Here is a 17174-nt window from a genome sequence, read left to right as displayed (position 1 = left end):
ACCGCAGCCAGTGGGAGCCGCGATCGGCCGAACCTGTGGACGCGGCAAGTAAACAAATTGGTCTGGCACGCCAGGGTCTTTCCCTGAACAAGTGGCGGACCGGCTTTGAGAACCACTGATCTAGGGAACTCTTCCAAACCATACTGATCCCCCTTCAGGAAGGTGGGGCATGTGTACCTCTGGGCACTTCTCAAGCTCCCCACTGGCAATCTGACCATCTCCTATGCCTCCATGTTACACCATTCTGTCTGTACAGACATCCATTCACTCCTTAGAATGTTATGCCTCTCTGAGTAAACTAATTTGTTTCCTTTTTTGCTCCTTTTATAGGTAGAGGAAGGAAGGTAAGTTTTACTTTTTATCTTTTTAAGTGTATTAAAGCCCTAAAAAGGCTCCAGTTCTTTACTTGCAGCACTTAGAAAATTTAAATTATACAGTTAAATATCACAAACACTGCTCTTCTCGCTCTGGCTAGTGGATAGATCAACATGTCCCAGCAGACGTCATAAAATAATTAACCTCCCACAGCTGGCATCTTAATAATGAAACCTCTTTGTTCTCACTGAACCTTCTTCCTAATGCCTGGGGAGATTGCAGCCTGTCTGGAAGGTTATCAAATCTTGGGGAGGGCCACAACCTACGTTCCCTTATGGAGAGCACCCTCACAGAAACCTCCTCCCTTTTATCAAGGAAGTTCCAGCTGTAGTACCTAAGCTGGCTTCATCTCTAGCAGCATCACACAGGGATAAAAAGGGTCCAGATCATTTAAGACTTTATGCTGGGATTTTGTAAGGGAGTTAGGTGCCCAATGCCTTCTGATCCCCTTAGGTCCCTGAAAATCCCAGCTTCAGCACCTTGTATTCCACACTTAAACTAATTAGTAGTTAGTTCATATCCTGGAGCGCTGATGTAATGAGTCCCAACATGGAGACCTGTTTAATAAGCAGGGTTATTATAACAGCGTCATACTACCTAAATAATACTGTACTGTCAAGAATTCTGTGTGTCTTACATTTGCTGTTATATTTAATTAATTCATGGAGTTGACCCTGGATCAATTAGATCTTTGAGTTAATTACTAGAGATTGCATACAAGAGTCAACATACAAGTGCTCTTTAGCTCTATTTCAGTTATGCACCTATTTGTTCACTGTGTGTCATGAATACATATTTTAAAAAATAAACATCTTTCCAGCATCCTTCCTCTTTCACTACTGTAGTAGTTCAACTGACACAACAGAGCTCAGCTAACAGCATTACTTAATTCAACACTCAACACTAAATCTCATCAGAGAAAGAGCAAAGCAAAATTGAAACTGAGGTACTCAATTCCCACAGGGTTAGCAACCCTTATCTGAGTGTACACTGCAATAATATGCTAGTTATAAGTGGAGATGGTCCTGAACAGAAAAAAATCGTTCAGTTTCCATCTTTTCCGCCTTCCAAAGTTCAAGGGTGTTTGGATCTGAATGTTCATTTTGACCCAGTATTGAGCAGCCTGAATGGTATGTTACTATAGGTAAAAGGCATTCTCTCCTGGTAAGATACTTTTGTCATTTCTTGATGTGCGAATGTCTGTAACATACCACATTGTGTGAGGATAAGCAGGGAGAAAATGTGCTGGTAGTGAGATTTCTTAGAAAAAATGCAAATTTAAATACTTACCTCCAATAAATAACCTATTAAGAGGGGAACTAGCCTCAAATAAGTATTTAACTTTCATTTATATTTTTAAAGTGAAAGGTTTTAGATATTCAGTAATGCTAAACATTCACTTCTAAGTAAATGCAATAGCAGTATTAGAGGATAATATCTTTATACCTTTCTCTGTGGAACTAAACTGAAGGTACGTAGGTTGTTGGTAAACCATGCAAGGAAGTTTAATGTCACAGTGTGCATCATGTGTCAGTAATAATGTTGGAGAAAGCAGACTATTAATAAATAACAGTATTTATGAACTTTAACTGCCATCTGAGCTATTTTTGTTACTGCACCCTGCAGGGAGAAAAAGGAGAGCCTGGAGTGGTGCCAATTGTAAGTTAATTTCTTCTTCGTTTACCAGTACTTTTTGGAAGTATACACGTCTCATGCTGTAATTTAAGAGATATAAGAAAATTAATCACCCATATAACAGAATTGTAGCATTTATCCAATGAAAATATGTAAATTATTTAACACCAGCAACTGCCACAACAATATTTGTAATAGTTGCATTTATTTGGGAGGAATAAAATTAAGGCTAAGGAGAATTTCTTCCTAAAATATAACCGACAGTAGTTTTTGATGGCTAATATTTCATATGTACCATTGAAAACTGTCAATTGTATTTTTGGAAAAAATTCTGCAGAATTAAACCTGTACATAGTGACTTTCTTCTTCGTAGTTAGAATCTTTGCATAGTGTAATGGGCAATAGGTTAATATTAGAAGGGTCTAGAACTCATAAGTAGAGCCGGTAAACAAAATCAGCAATTTTTTAATTGAAAACCGTTTGTTTTTGACATTATTTATTTTTCAAAAATGCTCAAAATTAAGAATTCAAAATATTTTTTAATAATTGTGTGACCATTGCAACTTTCTGTCAGTTATTTATTTTTCCCCTCCCCTTCACAGGAAAAATATGGGGGAAAGTAAAAATATTAGAGAAAGTCAGAATAATTCAGTTTCTCTCACATTTACTTTTTCATCCTGGAAAAAGTTGACAATACAATTTTTTGTAAAAAAAAGAAAAAGTGGTGGAAAAACACTTTTTTACACTTTTAAAAACTTTTTCTATTGGAAAAATGGAAAAACTAAAAAGAGAGAGAAAGTAACACCCTCACTTTTTAAAATCTTCATTCACACTTTTCTAGTAGAAAAAAGTCAGCATAAAATTATCATCATATTTCCAAAGTTCTTGTTATGTTATTCTGAAAAGATACTGAAATTTAAAAGGGGTTACAAAATCATAAAAGTTGTCAAGTAGCTTAATTTACTATACAAATCTTCATTGTTCAGTGAGCAGTTTTCATAAGAGCAGTCATGACAAATGCATTCCTAGTGTTTTGTGAAAGCTTTAGCTCATGTCTTCTCTTTGTTTAGGTTATAGGAATACGAGGCCGCCCAGGACCGTCAGTAAGTAGCGTCTGTGCTTCTGTTCTTCTGATTATATTATTTTCAGTCTCTTCCATTTCCATTTTTTACTGTGAAAATGACTGTAAAACCCAGTGGGTGAGGAGGGCTGGGGGAATTCCAGAGCAGTAGTCAAGTGTGTGCAGGTGGTTGAGCAGCCAGGAAATTCACTGGGATCAGAGGCAGTCCGGGGCAATGGTCTGAGTTCTCTCAGGGGTCGGTAGCTGGGAGAGCCAATCCATGGGGCTGGGTCAGTGGGCTGGGCAGGCGAGGTCAGGAGAGGTGGCCAGGCAACAAAGTCAAGTCATTACTCCTGGGGGATTTTGTGCCACTGCGTGTGCGCATATTCAATGAGCCCTGCAGATTTCTCCCAAAATGTTGCTGCAGTTCTGCCTTTTGCCCCACAGAGGGTACTGTGGTGATAGCGCCGTGCCAGGGAGGGAAGAGAGGGAGCTGCCTTAGCAGCGCTTGTCAGGCCAGTTCGGGAGACAGGGGCTGTGAGGTGCTGGGGGGGGGTCAGACAGGGGCTTGTAAGGGTTAGTGGGGGAGGACAGACCGGGGTAGGGGCTGAATGGGAGTGAGGCATACGGCTCCGGAGGGAGGGAGGGCACAGGGACACATGGGGATGGGGGAGGGGTACAGGGACACATGGGGACAGGGGGTAGCTGGGTGAAGGCACAGAGACACATGGTGATGGGGGGAGGGGTACAGGGACACATGGTGATGGGGAAGGGGGGAGCTGGGTGAGGGCACAGAGACACATGGGGCAGGGGGAGGGGTGCAGAGTTATATAAGAACAGAGGGTGGCTGGGTGAGGGCACAGAGACACATGGGGACATGGACAGATGTGCCTGATTGAATGGGAGAGGCTAGGGGTCAGCCAGGGTCTGCATGGGGAAGCTCCCTAACAATCCCTCCCTGCGCCCCCCCGCCCCAAAAAAAACCTGTTCCATACTTTTCCCGTCCATACCCAACAGCCCTCCAAGTTCACACCCAGGCTCCTTCCCAGTAATTACTTTCCTCTGCCTCAGCTCTTCCGTTACCCCTATTCTCCCAAGCCTTTGCACTGCTTCTGAGGGGTGCAGGAAATACGGTTCTATATTGTAGTTGAAATGAATTATTACTCAGAGTTCTGTATTAATATGCCTAGTAAGGAATCTATTTGTCAAAAAACATTTCCTGAATCTTTTTTGTGTCTGTGTTGTTACAGACATACTTGCTGACTGGTATTTTGAAATAAATGACCACACATAATTGAAACTGGTGTGATTATATTGAGTTATTTGGACAAATAAAATATGCAGAATTTTGCAGAATTTTAAAATATTGTGCGCATAATTTTTAATTTTTTGGCACAGAATTCCAGCAGCAGTAATGACAGTCATGCAAAGCAGCAAGGCCAAGCGTCTAGGCAGCAACCAGCAGGCAGTGGCCTGTTGCTCAGACAGCTTCCCCTTCCATTGGGGCTGTTATATAGTTCAGGTACCCAATGAAAGTGCTGTCTGTCCAGCCAATCAGGGGCCTCAGGCATGGCTGCTGTGTGTCTGTAGGCTTCTAGCACTAAGGCTGTTGGTCAGTGGCAGCAGTTTGGTGCAGTGGCTAAAGATGCTGTCTAAGGATCTGGCATGCCTGGGTTCAATATCAGCGTCCTGACAGTAACTGTTAATTGACTGTAAGCTCTTTGGGCAAGGATTGTGTTTCTGATCTGTTTGTACAGCACCTATTAAAATGGGGTCCTGGTGCATGACTGGGAATCTTATGCACTACAATAATATAAATATTAATAAATAATAATAATAATAATAATAATAATAAAGGGGCAAATCTTGTCTGAACTTCCATGGTTGTGGAGGGCCCTGGCTTCAATGTAGCTGCAATGGCTCCACTGAGCAGGGGAGGAACAGGACTGGGGACCCTGTGCTGGTGTTTAAACCCATTAGTATGCTGCAGAGAACAGCTCATTGAAGGCTAATTGAGGTACAGCATGCAGAGGTGGGTTGAGAAGGGGCAGAGTCCTGTGGGTCCAACAACCAGTGAACCTCCTGGTACTGTATGTCGGAAGTTGCAATAGAAGCCACATATTGTCTCTACTACCAGTATGTGACCTGGTGGGGATGGAAGGTTGCATTTCTCACCCTCCTATGCAGGAAATGGTACTGGGCTGGGGTAGGATATGCTCATCCATGAAAGCCATAAATACTGAAAGAGAGATGTGGGGAGAGGCACTAAACTTCAGGGAACATATTGTCCTTCTGTTAGGTAGTCTACAACAGTGGTTTTCCATCTGTGGTCCATGGACCTCTGAGGGTCTGCAGACTATGTCTAAGATTTCCAAAGGAGTCCGTACCTCCATTCAAAATTTTTTAGGGGTCTACAAATGAAAAAAGGTAGAAAACAACTACAACAATAAGATGTAAGAAACAACTCACAAGGGAATGAGTTACATACAGCCAGGAATTCTGGTATACTGCCCTGAGGTCCAATGAACGTGGCAGCAGGAGTTATGAAACCACAGAAAAGAGAGCATGAAACAGCCCTAAGCTGCTGTAAAATCTGTGGCAGAATGCAATTGTTCTGCTGAGCACGCACAGTGACATCAGGAAAGGACAGCAGTGGTCTTGGGATCATAGGACAGGAGAAAGGGATGGAGCACTTAAGAAATGGAAAGCAGGTTGCTAGGGGATTTCTGGCACTAAAACAAATGGACAGTGCCATAGCACTTGTGTGAGTGCTTTTGGCCATCAGGTGTGCCTTGTGAATGCTGAATCTATTGATCTATTTGAAGGGTTTGATGCCTAATTCCACCCTTGCATGTGCCTGCTGAGATCCAGGGCATCAGGTCCTGTCCTAGTATCCTTTGGAGAATCCTTTGTTCTTCAGTGTGAACCATGTCCTTAAGGATTCATTTCTTTCTTATTTTCCAGTTCTGCATCTAGCACCTCTCTGTAATGCTCCTTGCATCGTTAAAGTTGCTGTCACCTCATCTGACCCAGGGCAGTGTTCTGATCTCTTTTTTCTTTCTATCCTTTTTGGCTACTGCCTTGTGTTGCTGCTTTGTGATTATGTTTTTACGTTTTTCCCTCTTTGTTTGCTACTTTGGCTGCTGTGTGTGGGGCCTTTCCTATAATTTCCCTTCTTGTGTCTACCCTCTGGTGCTTGCCCATTCAGATGGGTATCCATTCCCCGGGAGAGGATTGCACGTATGCTGAATTCTTCTTTTTCTGTACCTTTTTAAGCTGAAATTTTCTTGCATGCACTCTTTCCTGCACCCCTTGGATGAAGATGCTCTTCAAGAGTAACACATTCACAACTAAAATGAATGTCTCTCTTCTTTTCCCCACCCCCAGAAATAAATGACAGATGTTGGGTGGAATTCCACCCCCATTCAAGTCAATGGTAGTTTTGGTATGGACTTCAGTAGGGCCAGGATTTTATCCCTTGGGTGTGATTTTCCATTGCCTTCCACCTTCCACCTGCACAAAGTGAGAGCAAAGTGGATGTAAAAGGCTACCGCCAATATGACAGAGCGGAGAATTCTTTTTTGATAGAGGAGCCACTCTGAGGTCAGTGCTTCCCGCCTCATGGCCAAAGTGGCCTCCTTATCTTCAGAGGGTGGAAGGACTGGAGGCAACACGTACTGGTGGATCCTCCAGCCTCATCAATGGTGCAGATCTTCATTGTTCTGGCACAGGGAGTCTCTGCACAGGGGACAAGCACCTCTTTTGTAGACTGCCCAAATCTTGTAGCCTGTTTGCAGGGGAATAGCACTGGTTCTACTACCTCTAAGGACCTATATGTTTGAGGAAAAATGGGGAGCATTTGAGGGTCTTTGTGATATTTATGATATTGCTGTCTAACATTGCTCTCCTGAATCTGTAAGAAGTGATTTTGAAGTGAGTCCACTTTTTTAAAAGGCAAACAAACCAAAGTACTGGCCTCACATTGAGTGTATGCTTTCCTGAGAAGGGCTGTTTTTATAAAATTACTTTTTAAATAATTATTTCATTTTACATTTTCAAAATTCTGTAAATCATTAGCTCAATGTATTTAATGGTTTTATTTATTCCTTTAGGGACCTCCAGGCTCACAAGGACCAAGAGGAGAACGAGGACCTAAGGGGAGACCTGTAAGTTGCTAAATGCTGTTCCTAGAAGCTCACGCAATCAGTATTCACATGCAGGGCTGACCTCAAAGTGCTAAATCGTCTTACATCTGCTCTAAGATCCAGTGCCTTATAAACATTCCTGTTCCTTTCCACCTACCTCCCAAAACACAGATCACAAGGCCTGAGGATTTTGTATCCACTGGTTCTCTGAATAGTTTGAAACATGAATTTTACCTTTGAAACAATTGACCAATGTCTAGAGGCATTGCCACTCACAAGTCATCATTTGCCAGCACTTATACAAAATGATACCCAAAATGAGACACGAAGTATCTCATGCCTTTGTAAGGCAACTAAAGGTAAATGTTGACTTTTTAATGGCGACAACTTTGTATCAGAGGTGATATTAACTGCTTAGAGTATTTCAAAATGGAAGGGAGAGCTCAAGAAATAAGTAGGAGTCAATGTGTGGGCAGAACATGGAAGTATACTAGTGAATAATATTATTAAGACTGCACTGCAGAAATAAATGCTTAATAAAGGAATTTCAGCATCTGCATGATTGGTGGTAGTATGAACTGCTGAAAGGGAATGGTGAAGATATCAAAGGAGTTGAGGTTCTTTCAAGTGGGTCTAAAAAGGATCCTTTCAATCTCAGAATTCTCTTCTGTGCTCCATAATGTTCTAGTATGGAGCCTTTGAAATAGGATTATGCTTTATAATGGTAGACTGCTTCTCCAACATGTGCCTTACTGAAACAGAACCATAGCAAAAATGCAGGTGCTGCTTTAAACAGGTTTTTAGATTTTAAACAGCAAGATTATGTCAGTTTATCTTGGATATACTCTCATCCCTTAATACAGAAGAAGTTCTCATTGACTTCCTCTGGCCCTGACTAAAGGCCAGACCTCTTAGACCCATAAGAATACTTTACTCCATTCCACCCCCACTCCTCCCACCCAAAGTTTTGAGGCTGCTTTTGGAAAGGGGGGCCTCCATGCTAATGCTGACTTTCTATTTCCTTATGGACCTGCGTTTAAGGAAAACAAAAAACGTTTAGATGTAAATGAAGCAGTGTCATATTTTTCTACTTTTATTTTAGGCATCAGATTATTTGTTAATCATGTAATGTGAAGAAATGCCACTTGGTGGTTGAGTTTAGCAGCTGTAGGTTTATAAAATACATTGCATTGTGGGAGGAGGAGTTTTGAAATAAGAATCAATGTAGCTGTCTGTTTAGCAACAGCAACCTTCGTTTCCGCAATCTGCCTCCTGGGATTGAACCAGTTACTTCTTTGAATTCAAACATTATTATTCTTAGTTTTTACAAGTAATGTTTTTACATGATTGAAAATAAACTAAATCTTGTTCAGGGTGCTCTAGTTTCACTTAGTATACTGGTATAGTAGGTATTAATTATATGAGTGCCTTAATAGTATGACAAACTGTGGTTTGAAACTGTTTTACCGTGGACTATTTTCTTTCACTATAATATCAAAGGCAAAACTTTAATCTTTTGTTTTCTGAAGACCAATGACAAATGACCACAGTATTACTGTATTTGCAGTAAACTGTGTGCATGTTCAAAGGATGCCACCTTGTGGCCTAGATGGAATATCTCTTACTTAAAATCTCCCCATGTTTGCTGAGTTACTAAAAGATGAACAGGGATGAACAAAATGGTTTTACAAAACTAAAACATTCAATATGAGCTAACTCCAGCTAATTAGTTTTCCTCTCCAAATAAATATAAACACACAATTTGCTAGTTTTCATTCCACAGTGTTGATGTTGCAGCTGATGAATTTCACATTATATTTTTTCCTTCTACAAAGTATGTGTCTAAAAGACTGTTTTGGTATAAGGCTAGTGCATTGTTGCCCTCAAACTCCATTTAGCATGGAGGGTTCAGTGCTTGTAGGCCAGTCAAAACAAAATAAAACATCTGGAAACAACAAATATATACTATTGGCCATGATTTTCAAACGTGACTAGTAATTTTGGGTGCCTCAATTTTTTGGGTGCTCAACCTGAGACATTTTAAAGAGGCTTGATTCCCAGGTGACAGGCGCTCCTCACCTTCTCTTAAATCAGGCTGCTTTAAGGTGTCTCAAGTTGGACATCCAAAATCACTTGTCATTTTAGAAAAGCTTGTCCCATTGTTCGTTGGCATAGATATTTTCCTTCCAATGAGTGGATTCTGTCTGTTTCATTCCAGAACAAAGAAATGAAAATAGAAAAACACACTGTTCCTGTTTTTTAGATTGTAAGATTTTTGAGGCTGGCATTATGTCTACCTCTGTTTGTATAAGACCTAGTATAATGGGGCATAATATTGTCTGGGGCCTGTGGGTGCTACTATAATTTACATATTAAATAATAATGCAGGATTTCTTGCAAAGTTCAGGTACCTGAGGAGACTCTAGTAGACTTACCCTCTGTGCACATCCATCCTGCAGGGATGAACTCATTCTAGTCCATAGCTCCTGTCCAGTCAACAACTAGAACTGAAATTCAAACAGTGTGTATGTTAAGGGAAAAGGCTGCTTTTCTCCCATATTGCTAGGGACACATGACTTCTGACCATAAAAATGATATAGCTAGAATTATGAAAGAAAGCATTAACTTGTCCCCTGGGAGTTTTCAGGAGTTCTTTAGTAGCTGATATGGTCCTATGGTCACTAGTAGGCATGGGCTATCCTAATGCAGTTCCCAAACTCCCAGGGGACTCATTCCAGTGCACAATAAACCCTCAGATGATTACAGTCCTTATCAAATAGAAATAAAAGCAAGCCAGATTGTTATAGTAGTACAGCATGTGTTTGTAATGATGGCTCATTAAAGAAGACTTCATAAGTTTTATGTTCGCGGGCTCTTTATAGAGATTTAGCAAGGTTCAGAGGCTCATAAAATGTTTCCTTCACTATAATCAAACATATCTCTCTATGTGTAGGTAGAAGTGAAAGTGGTGGTCGGAGCAAATACTTCAAAGTGTTTATTCATTTAAAAATGGATTTTTACGTGTCCAAGAAATATTTCTATTGATTTTTAGCTGTTTAACTCCATTGATGTCTTGCCAGCTGCTTCTTTATTTAGTTCTTCTTCTCATACAAGCTGTATGCAGGGGAAAGGGGACAATATGGAATTCATTAGAATGACTATGTGACTGTAGTCACTCAGAGAAGCTATGAGATAGATTCTGGTCTAATTTATGCCACTGCTACTCTGAGGTAACTCCTTGGCATCAGTTAACCTCGTATTTGCACTGGTATAGATCACATTCTGAGGCCTGGTGTACACTAGAAAATTAAGTCAGCTTAACTACATTGCTCAGGGGTGTGAAAAAGCGGTGTAGGTGAGCCAACGTAGACAGTGCTAGGCTGACAGAAGAATTCTTCTCTTTTGACCTAGCTACCACATCTAAGGGAGGTGGATTACCTGTGCTGACAGGAGAAACCCTCCCATCAGTATAGGTAGTGTCTACTGAAGCCTTGCAGTGCACAGTTGCTCTGCTCTAGCATTTCAAGATTAGGCAAGCCCTGTTCTTGTGTGTCATTTGTGCAGCAAATTCATGATAGTTGGAGGTCTGTCTCTGATAGCAGGCTGCAAACATTCAGCTTCATTGAAATCTACTCTGTATATCTTCTAATCAAACATTCTATTTTTAGAAAAATAATTCTTGCTACACTTACACTGTGTAAGGCTAAGCATTTCTAAAGCCACAATAAACAGCTTTTGGGAATGATATGAACTGTTCCTGGGCCCCTAAAAGAATATTTTTAAAGAAGACCGTCTAATTTATCTCTATACTTGATGGCTGCTGTTACTTCCAGCCAGTGCTTCTTGTCTGAGGACCAGGAATGATCATAAGAATGGTCATGTTGGGTCAGACTAATGGTCCATCTAGCCCAGTATCCTGTCTTCTGATAGTGGCCAGTATCAGATGCTTCAGAGGGAATAAACTGAACAGGGCAATCATTGAGTGATCCATCCCCTGTTGTCCAGTTCCAGATTCTTGCAGTCAGGGGTTTAGGAATACCCAGGACATGGGGTTCCGTCCCTGACAGTCTTGACTAATAGCCACTAATGGACTTATCTTCCATATGAACTTATTGCATTCTTTTTTGAACCTGGTTAAGTTTTCGCCTTAACAGGTTGATTGTGCATTGTGTGAAGAAATACTTCCTTTTTTGTGTGTTTTAAATCTGCTGCATATTAATTTCACTGTGTGACCCCTGGTTCTTGTGTTATGTGAGGGGTAATTCTTCCCTGTTCACTTTCTCCACACCATTCATGATTTTATAGACCTTTATCATATCCCTCCTTAGTCGTCTCTTTTCCAAGCTGAATGATCTCACTCTTATTAATTTCTCCTCATATGGAAGCTGTTCCATACTTGTAATCTTTTTTGTTGCCCTTCTCTGTACATTTTTCAATTCTAATACATCTTTTTTGAGATGGAGCAACCAGAACTGCTGTCCGTATTCCAAGTGTTAGCATACCACAAATTAACCTAATGGCATTATGATATTTTCTGACTTATTATCTATCCCTTTCCAAATAGTTCCCCCCATTCTGTTAACTCTTTTGATTGCCACTGCACACTGAGTAATGTGTTCAGAGAAGTATGCACGATGACCCCAAGATCTCTTTCTTGAGTGGTAACAGCTAAATTAGACCCCATCATTTTGTATGTATAGTTGGGATTATGTTTCCAAGGTGCATTACTTTGCACTTATCAACACTGAATTTCAGCTGCCATTTTATTTAGTTTTGTGAGATCCCTTTGTAACTGTTTGCAGTCAGCTTTGGACTTTAACTAGCTTGAGTACTTATGGGGGATGCTGTCTGCTTGCAGACCTTTTCAGCAGAAACATTACCATTTCCCTTGGTTTTAATAAAAACTAGGCAAGCATTTGTAAAGTCTAAAGAAGCTCATTAATATATTTGGTATGTATCTGTACTAACTTTCTGCTGACTTTCTTTCAAGGGTCCTCGTGGTCCTCAAGGGATTGATGGGGAACCTGGTATCCCTGGACAGCCTGGTGATCCTGGACCCCCAGGACATCCAACTCACTCAGGACCAGATGGGAGGAGTGCGGTAAGTTTTATAGATGCATAAGAATGGGACCCAGGTGGATGATGGACTGGATCAATCAATGTGCCAAATGCCCCCAATTCCCATTTACCAGGATCTGCCTTTCAGAGATGCAAAACCGGCCAAAGAAAGATGTCTTAGGGTTGGGGTGTTGTGGATATGATTCCAATCCGGTCATTAATCTCTACCACCCATTCTCATTAAAATGAATGATTTGCTCTTTGATACCTGGGGCCATGGGTGAAGAAGCACAGTGAGTGTGGTTCCAGCCAATGGTAAGTGATCAGATTTCAGAGTGTCAGTGTGGTTGTGTTTTGTACATGCAGTAAATCAAGATTTAAGTATTTACATATGTTGGTATTTATTTCAGTGTCTTCTAACTTTAAGTTTCCTAACCAGCACAGGTTTAATTAGTGACTAGATACTTTTTATGAATAGTTAAGATGATTCTTGCTCTCAATTTCTGTTGCATCTCTGAGAGGATGGGGATGTTAACCTTCTACCTTCATGTGCTTATAGATAGTAGGCTTTGAAAAGACCATCCAGGTAATTTAATCCACCCCCTGAATTACTTCTGCTCTATACTAAATGGCTGGAGGAGGTGTGAGAGAAAGAAATCCTTTCCTTTTAATTAAACTGAACCAACCTTTGGAAACAAACTGATCAAATAAGAAGCTAATGGAAAGGGTGGAAAGTGCCTGTCGAAGATGCAAATGGTGGCAATAAGAGGATTAATGATTTGGAAGGTCTGACTTTTGAGGAAGTTCTGAAAGAATTTAGTATGTATATTTTAGCACTTACAAAAATCCCAAAACAATGTGCACTGGAGTCAATAGGAGTCCTTCCAGGCCCCAAGGGATTGAAGAGAAATAGTGTGATGGTTCATGAAGAAATGAAGAGAAATGATGGGATGGAATTTAGCAAAGGGAAATTTAGGCTGGACAATGAGTCAATTTGTTATTAAGTTATCTGAAGTATGATGGAGCCCACTTCTTGGTGAAGCAGTGGATTCCCCTTCTCTGGAACTATTCAGACCTAAAGCTAGATGAAGCATTCAGGGATGTTCTGTAGGAAGCAATCCTGCACAGCATGGATGTGGATTAGGTGATCTGCAAGACATTTCTTTAACAAGATTCTATGAAGTGTAGGATTGATCACGGGTTAATCTGAAATAAAATTGTTCCTTTTCATATTTTGTAAATTACATCATTTTTTGCTGTTCTAAACATATATGTCTTGATTCCCCACTGCATTACTGGCTTTGTAGCACTATAATGCTATTGAAACCAAGGGAATTACACTGATGACCGATGTAAAACTGGAGTAATGTAGTGGTGAATCAAGCCCTGATAATGCTGGGCAGCATGTTGGCTCTTATGTTACTCTAAGTGACCCTAAACCCAGCTGATCCAGCCCTCCAGTGATATCCCCAGCATTGTGGTACAGAACTGCTGTAGTGGTTGCTACACCGCCCATCTTTTGTGGCAGCTGGCCTAGAAAGTGTAGAAGGAAGAAGTATGGCCACAGCTCCCCTGCTTCCAAGAGAATCCTGGCTTGTGTAATGGTCCCATGGTAGGAACAGGACAGGGCAGCCTTCGGGCACCTGCGCACAGTGGTAGGGAACCAGTCTGATATGGTGCACCTATAGGGTCAGAGGAGTGCAAAGGGCAATGAATGTTCCTCAGTCACAATTGAGGAGCTGGCCCTAAATAAACAAAATAAAAAGGCTTGGTTGTTCAACCATATCAACAAGCAAGTAGGCAAGAGAGGGGTTTGTGTTTGTTGAAAACCCTCCCTGCTTTAATTAATTTGTTTTGTGGGCTGGCACAGGATCACAAGAAGAGCAGTTGCTCTTCAGCTTTGCTGACTAAGGGAAATACAGTCAAAGCTATTTAAGATGGAAGAAAAAATCAGCTAGTTTTTGACTTAGCTTCCGATATTTCTGAATGTTAGGGACATTTATGTAAAAACAAAATAAAACATGTGAGGCTCAGAATACTCTGAAAAGTGTCTGCAGCCAAGATTAAGATGGGTATAACTTTAAAGTCAGTGAAAGAGAAATTTATCTCATTTCAAGGAAGATCTTTCCTGTAATAATAATAATAAAAAATCTTTTTTGGATTAAAGTGCAGTATGGTTTGAAAAGCAAGCATGCAAATTGTGAATTACCTAACTCAGCTGCTCTTTGAGGTCTTGATCCAACTTCTGTTTAAGTGAATGAAGGTTTTTCTTTTCATGACAAAAGTAAGATTTTCCTCTTTAGCACTGCAGAGCCAATATAAATAATGAAAAGGGAGTTGTGTAGTTTTCTGACTTTTGCATCATGAACACAATTGCCAGCTAAAATTGGGCTTCTCATTTTTACAGCCGTTTTCAGCTCAGATGGCAGGATTGGATGAGAAGTCTGGACTCAGTAGTCAAATGGGATTCATGCCCGGTTCAGTGGTGAGAACACATTGAGTACCCCTGTATGGTAGAACAGATCTGAAGTAGAATATGTATGCAAGAAATGAATGAATAGCAAAGACATCCACCCAAATGCCATATGCTCCCTTTATCTAAATGCACTTGACACAGAATGCTTTAGTGTCATTTTAAATGTTTATGTAAAAGAGATGAAAAAAGTATTCTTTTAGCTGAAGGGAGCGTGTAAGCGCTCTTGTTTCTCTTGCTCTCTTACTCTCAATATATTAGCTGTTACCACGTGATATGGTATGAAAGACCTCCACTTTTTTCACTGCTTGTGTTTTTGCAAGGTCTTTGAAACGTAGTAAAATAAATTCCCAACTTTAAGTGACTTGAATTTGTCACTCTTAAATTTAATAATTCTGTTGCCCAAACCTGTCCTCCTTAGTTTATTGCTCTCAGTGTTCTCTTTATTCCCTTCACTCACTTTGTCACAGTATTGTCTCCATGGATATTGCCTTTTCTTCCATTCCCATTTCTAAATATGATGCTTTTTCCCTTCTAGCCCAAGCTCTTTACAGCTCCCCTTGCTTTATTTTTCTGGCCCTTTTCAAAAATTTAAATCTCATTTCAAAACTGCTTTTTTTTTGCTTTTTAAAATGCTGCTTCATCTAGGGCCTGATTTAAAGTCAACTGATGTCAATTGGAGCCTTTACATTGACTTTATTGGGCTATGGATTAGAAATTTTGTATCTTTTTTCTTTTCTTTTCAACCCAACATTTGATTCTCACCCGGTGGTTTACTTGTTTGTTCCTATATTTTTTATTGGTCTGTTGCTGTTTCCTTCTCTTACCCGCTCCTTGTACTGGAAATGTAATATGGAACCCACTTGAAAACCATGGGTTTTGTGTTTAAGATGGAACATGAAACTTGTATGATACCAGTTCTTTGTGACTTTGTCAAAACGCAAATTCTGCTCTCCTGTAGTATTCTCTCTTATTTCCCTAGTGTTCCTAGAAGCCGGGTGAGAATTGCTTTCAAACAAAATTGTTATTGCTCTCAGAGTTGAGGTTTCAATTCAATAAGTTATTTTTCTTAAATTTCCCTCCTTTTTAAGGGAGGAAAATTTCATGAAATTCTGAAAAAATGTATTGTGAAACTCGGCCCTTTAAAAATAGTTGTTAAGATTTCACAGATTCAAAACACTACTGAGGCCCTCTCCCATACATTTAGTGTAGCAGGATAGGCACAGTACAGCACTGGTCCTGCAGTTCTACTCATTTGAATAATGAGGCAGAGATTTGAGTTTGGGCTTGGAATTAATTAAACATGACATTTGGCTACATTGTACTTGACAAGTTTATTTTTGATTGTTACATTTTTGTTGTAGAGTGATGCAGGCCTCAAAGCCTCACAGGACCTAAGGCCTCACCACACATTCCAAGCTTGTGGCATAACTAAGAAGAGAGTTTCTCTCCTCTCACATTTAGTGACTCTACAGAGAGAAAGCAATCCAAGGTTTTCAGCCCCTTCTGAATTACATGCCTCCCAATTTTCTGATTCTTCTTCAACTCCCTTCCTCTTCTTCCCTTCCCCTTTTGACTCCCTTCTGCACCTAACAGCCCAGTGTCTACTGAGTATCAGCTGATTGTGCTTCCAGAGGCTTTGACCATAGAAGTATTAGCTTGAAGGTCACCATCAGACATGCCCTTCTGCTTGGTTTACATGGTGAGATGATTTGATTTCATTTATTTTAAGACTGTTTAACAAGCCCTTGTGTTTTTAATAGGGTCCAGTGGGTCCAAGAGGTCCTCAGGGTCTACAAGGACAACAAGTAAGTGATTTGTTCCATGGTATTTAACATAGATGTACACAAAAGGAATAAGAACAGGCAGAGTGCATGGTATCTAAAGTTTTCATGTAGGCCCTGTTTCTCGAAAGTATCCCTCATCAAAGGTGTAAGTCCTTTACTAGTTAGGGATGTACTTAAGCATGCAGTTAAGTGCTTTCCTGATTTAAAGCCATAAAGATGTAGTGCACACACAGAAATTCCATCCTAAAAAGTATTACTGGTCTTGTATTTAAAGAATAACAACATAATCTCTTTTATTTCATGGTCATTTTTCAGTCTTACAAACCACAAGTATCTTGATATTCATGATCTTAGATGCATGTGCAGTTTATGCTCAAGTCAGAATTTACTTCCTGGTTTTAAAATTGATTCCAGTTATCAATGAAACGGCTTTGTTTCAAATTTACTGGCCAAATTCTGCCACCCCTGTGAATTTTGAATAGTACCTTACTCCTCCAGTAGTCCCACTGGTTTGTGGCTCTCTGTTACTGTTCTACTTCGGTGAAGTGTTTATCCTGATATTTGATGTACAAAGGAGAAATCTGTTTAAAGTAAATACTGCATTCTTCAGAGTTACCTTCTGCACCGAAAGTCAGGAATCT

The 17174-nt window shown here is 40.3% G+C and overlaps 1 protein-coding gene across 1 annotated transcript in view; it reads left to right on the top strand.

The window, feature by feature from the left end:
* Window positions 1-17174, top strand: part of COL5A2 (collagen type V alpha 2 chain) — a 166598-nt gene that overhangs the window by 79710 nt on the left and 69714 nt on the right. Inside the window, exons 3-9 of the mRNA XM_073306133.2 lie at window positions 331-344; window positions 2002-2034; window positions 3081-3113; window positions 7183-7236; window positions 12206-12316; window positions 14681-14758; window positions 16510-16554. Of these exons, the coding sequence (XP_073162234.2) occupies window positions 331-344; window positions 2002-2034; window positions 3081-3113; window positions 7183-7236; window positions 12206-12316; window positions 14681-14758; window positions 16510-16554 (368 nt within the window). The remainder of the gene's footprint in view (window positions 1-330; window positions 345-2001; window positions 2035-3080; window positions 3114-7182; window positions 7237-12205; window positions 12317-14680; window positions 14759-16509; window positions 16555-17174) is intronic.

The sequence above is a fragment of the Lepidochelys kempii genome, chromosome 11, assembly GCF_965140285.1.
Source record: "Lepidochelys kempii isolate rLepKem1 chromosome 11, rLepKem1.hap1, whole genome shotgun sequence".
NCBI classification, from domain to species: domain Eukaryota; kingdom Metazoa; phylum Chordata; order Testudines; family Cheloniidae; genus Lepidochelys; species Lepidochelys kempii.
This window is presented reverse-complemented; position numbering and strand designations above follow the sequence as displayed.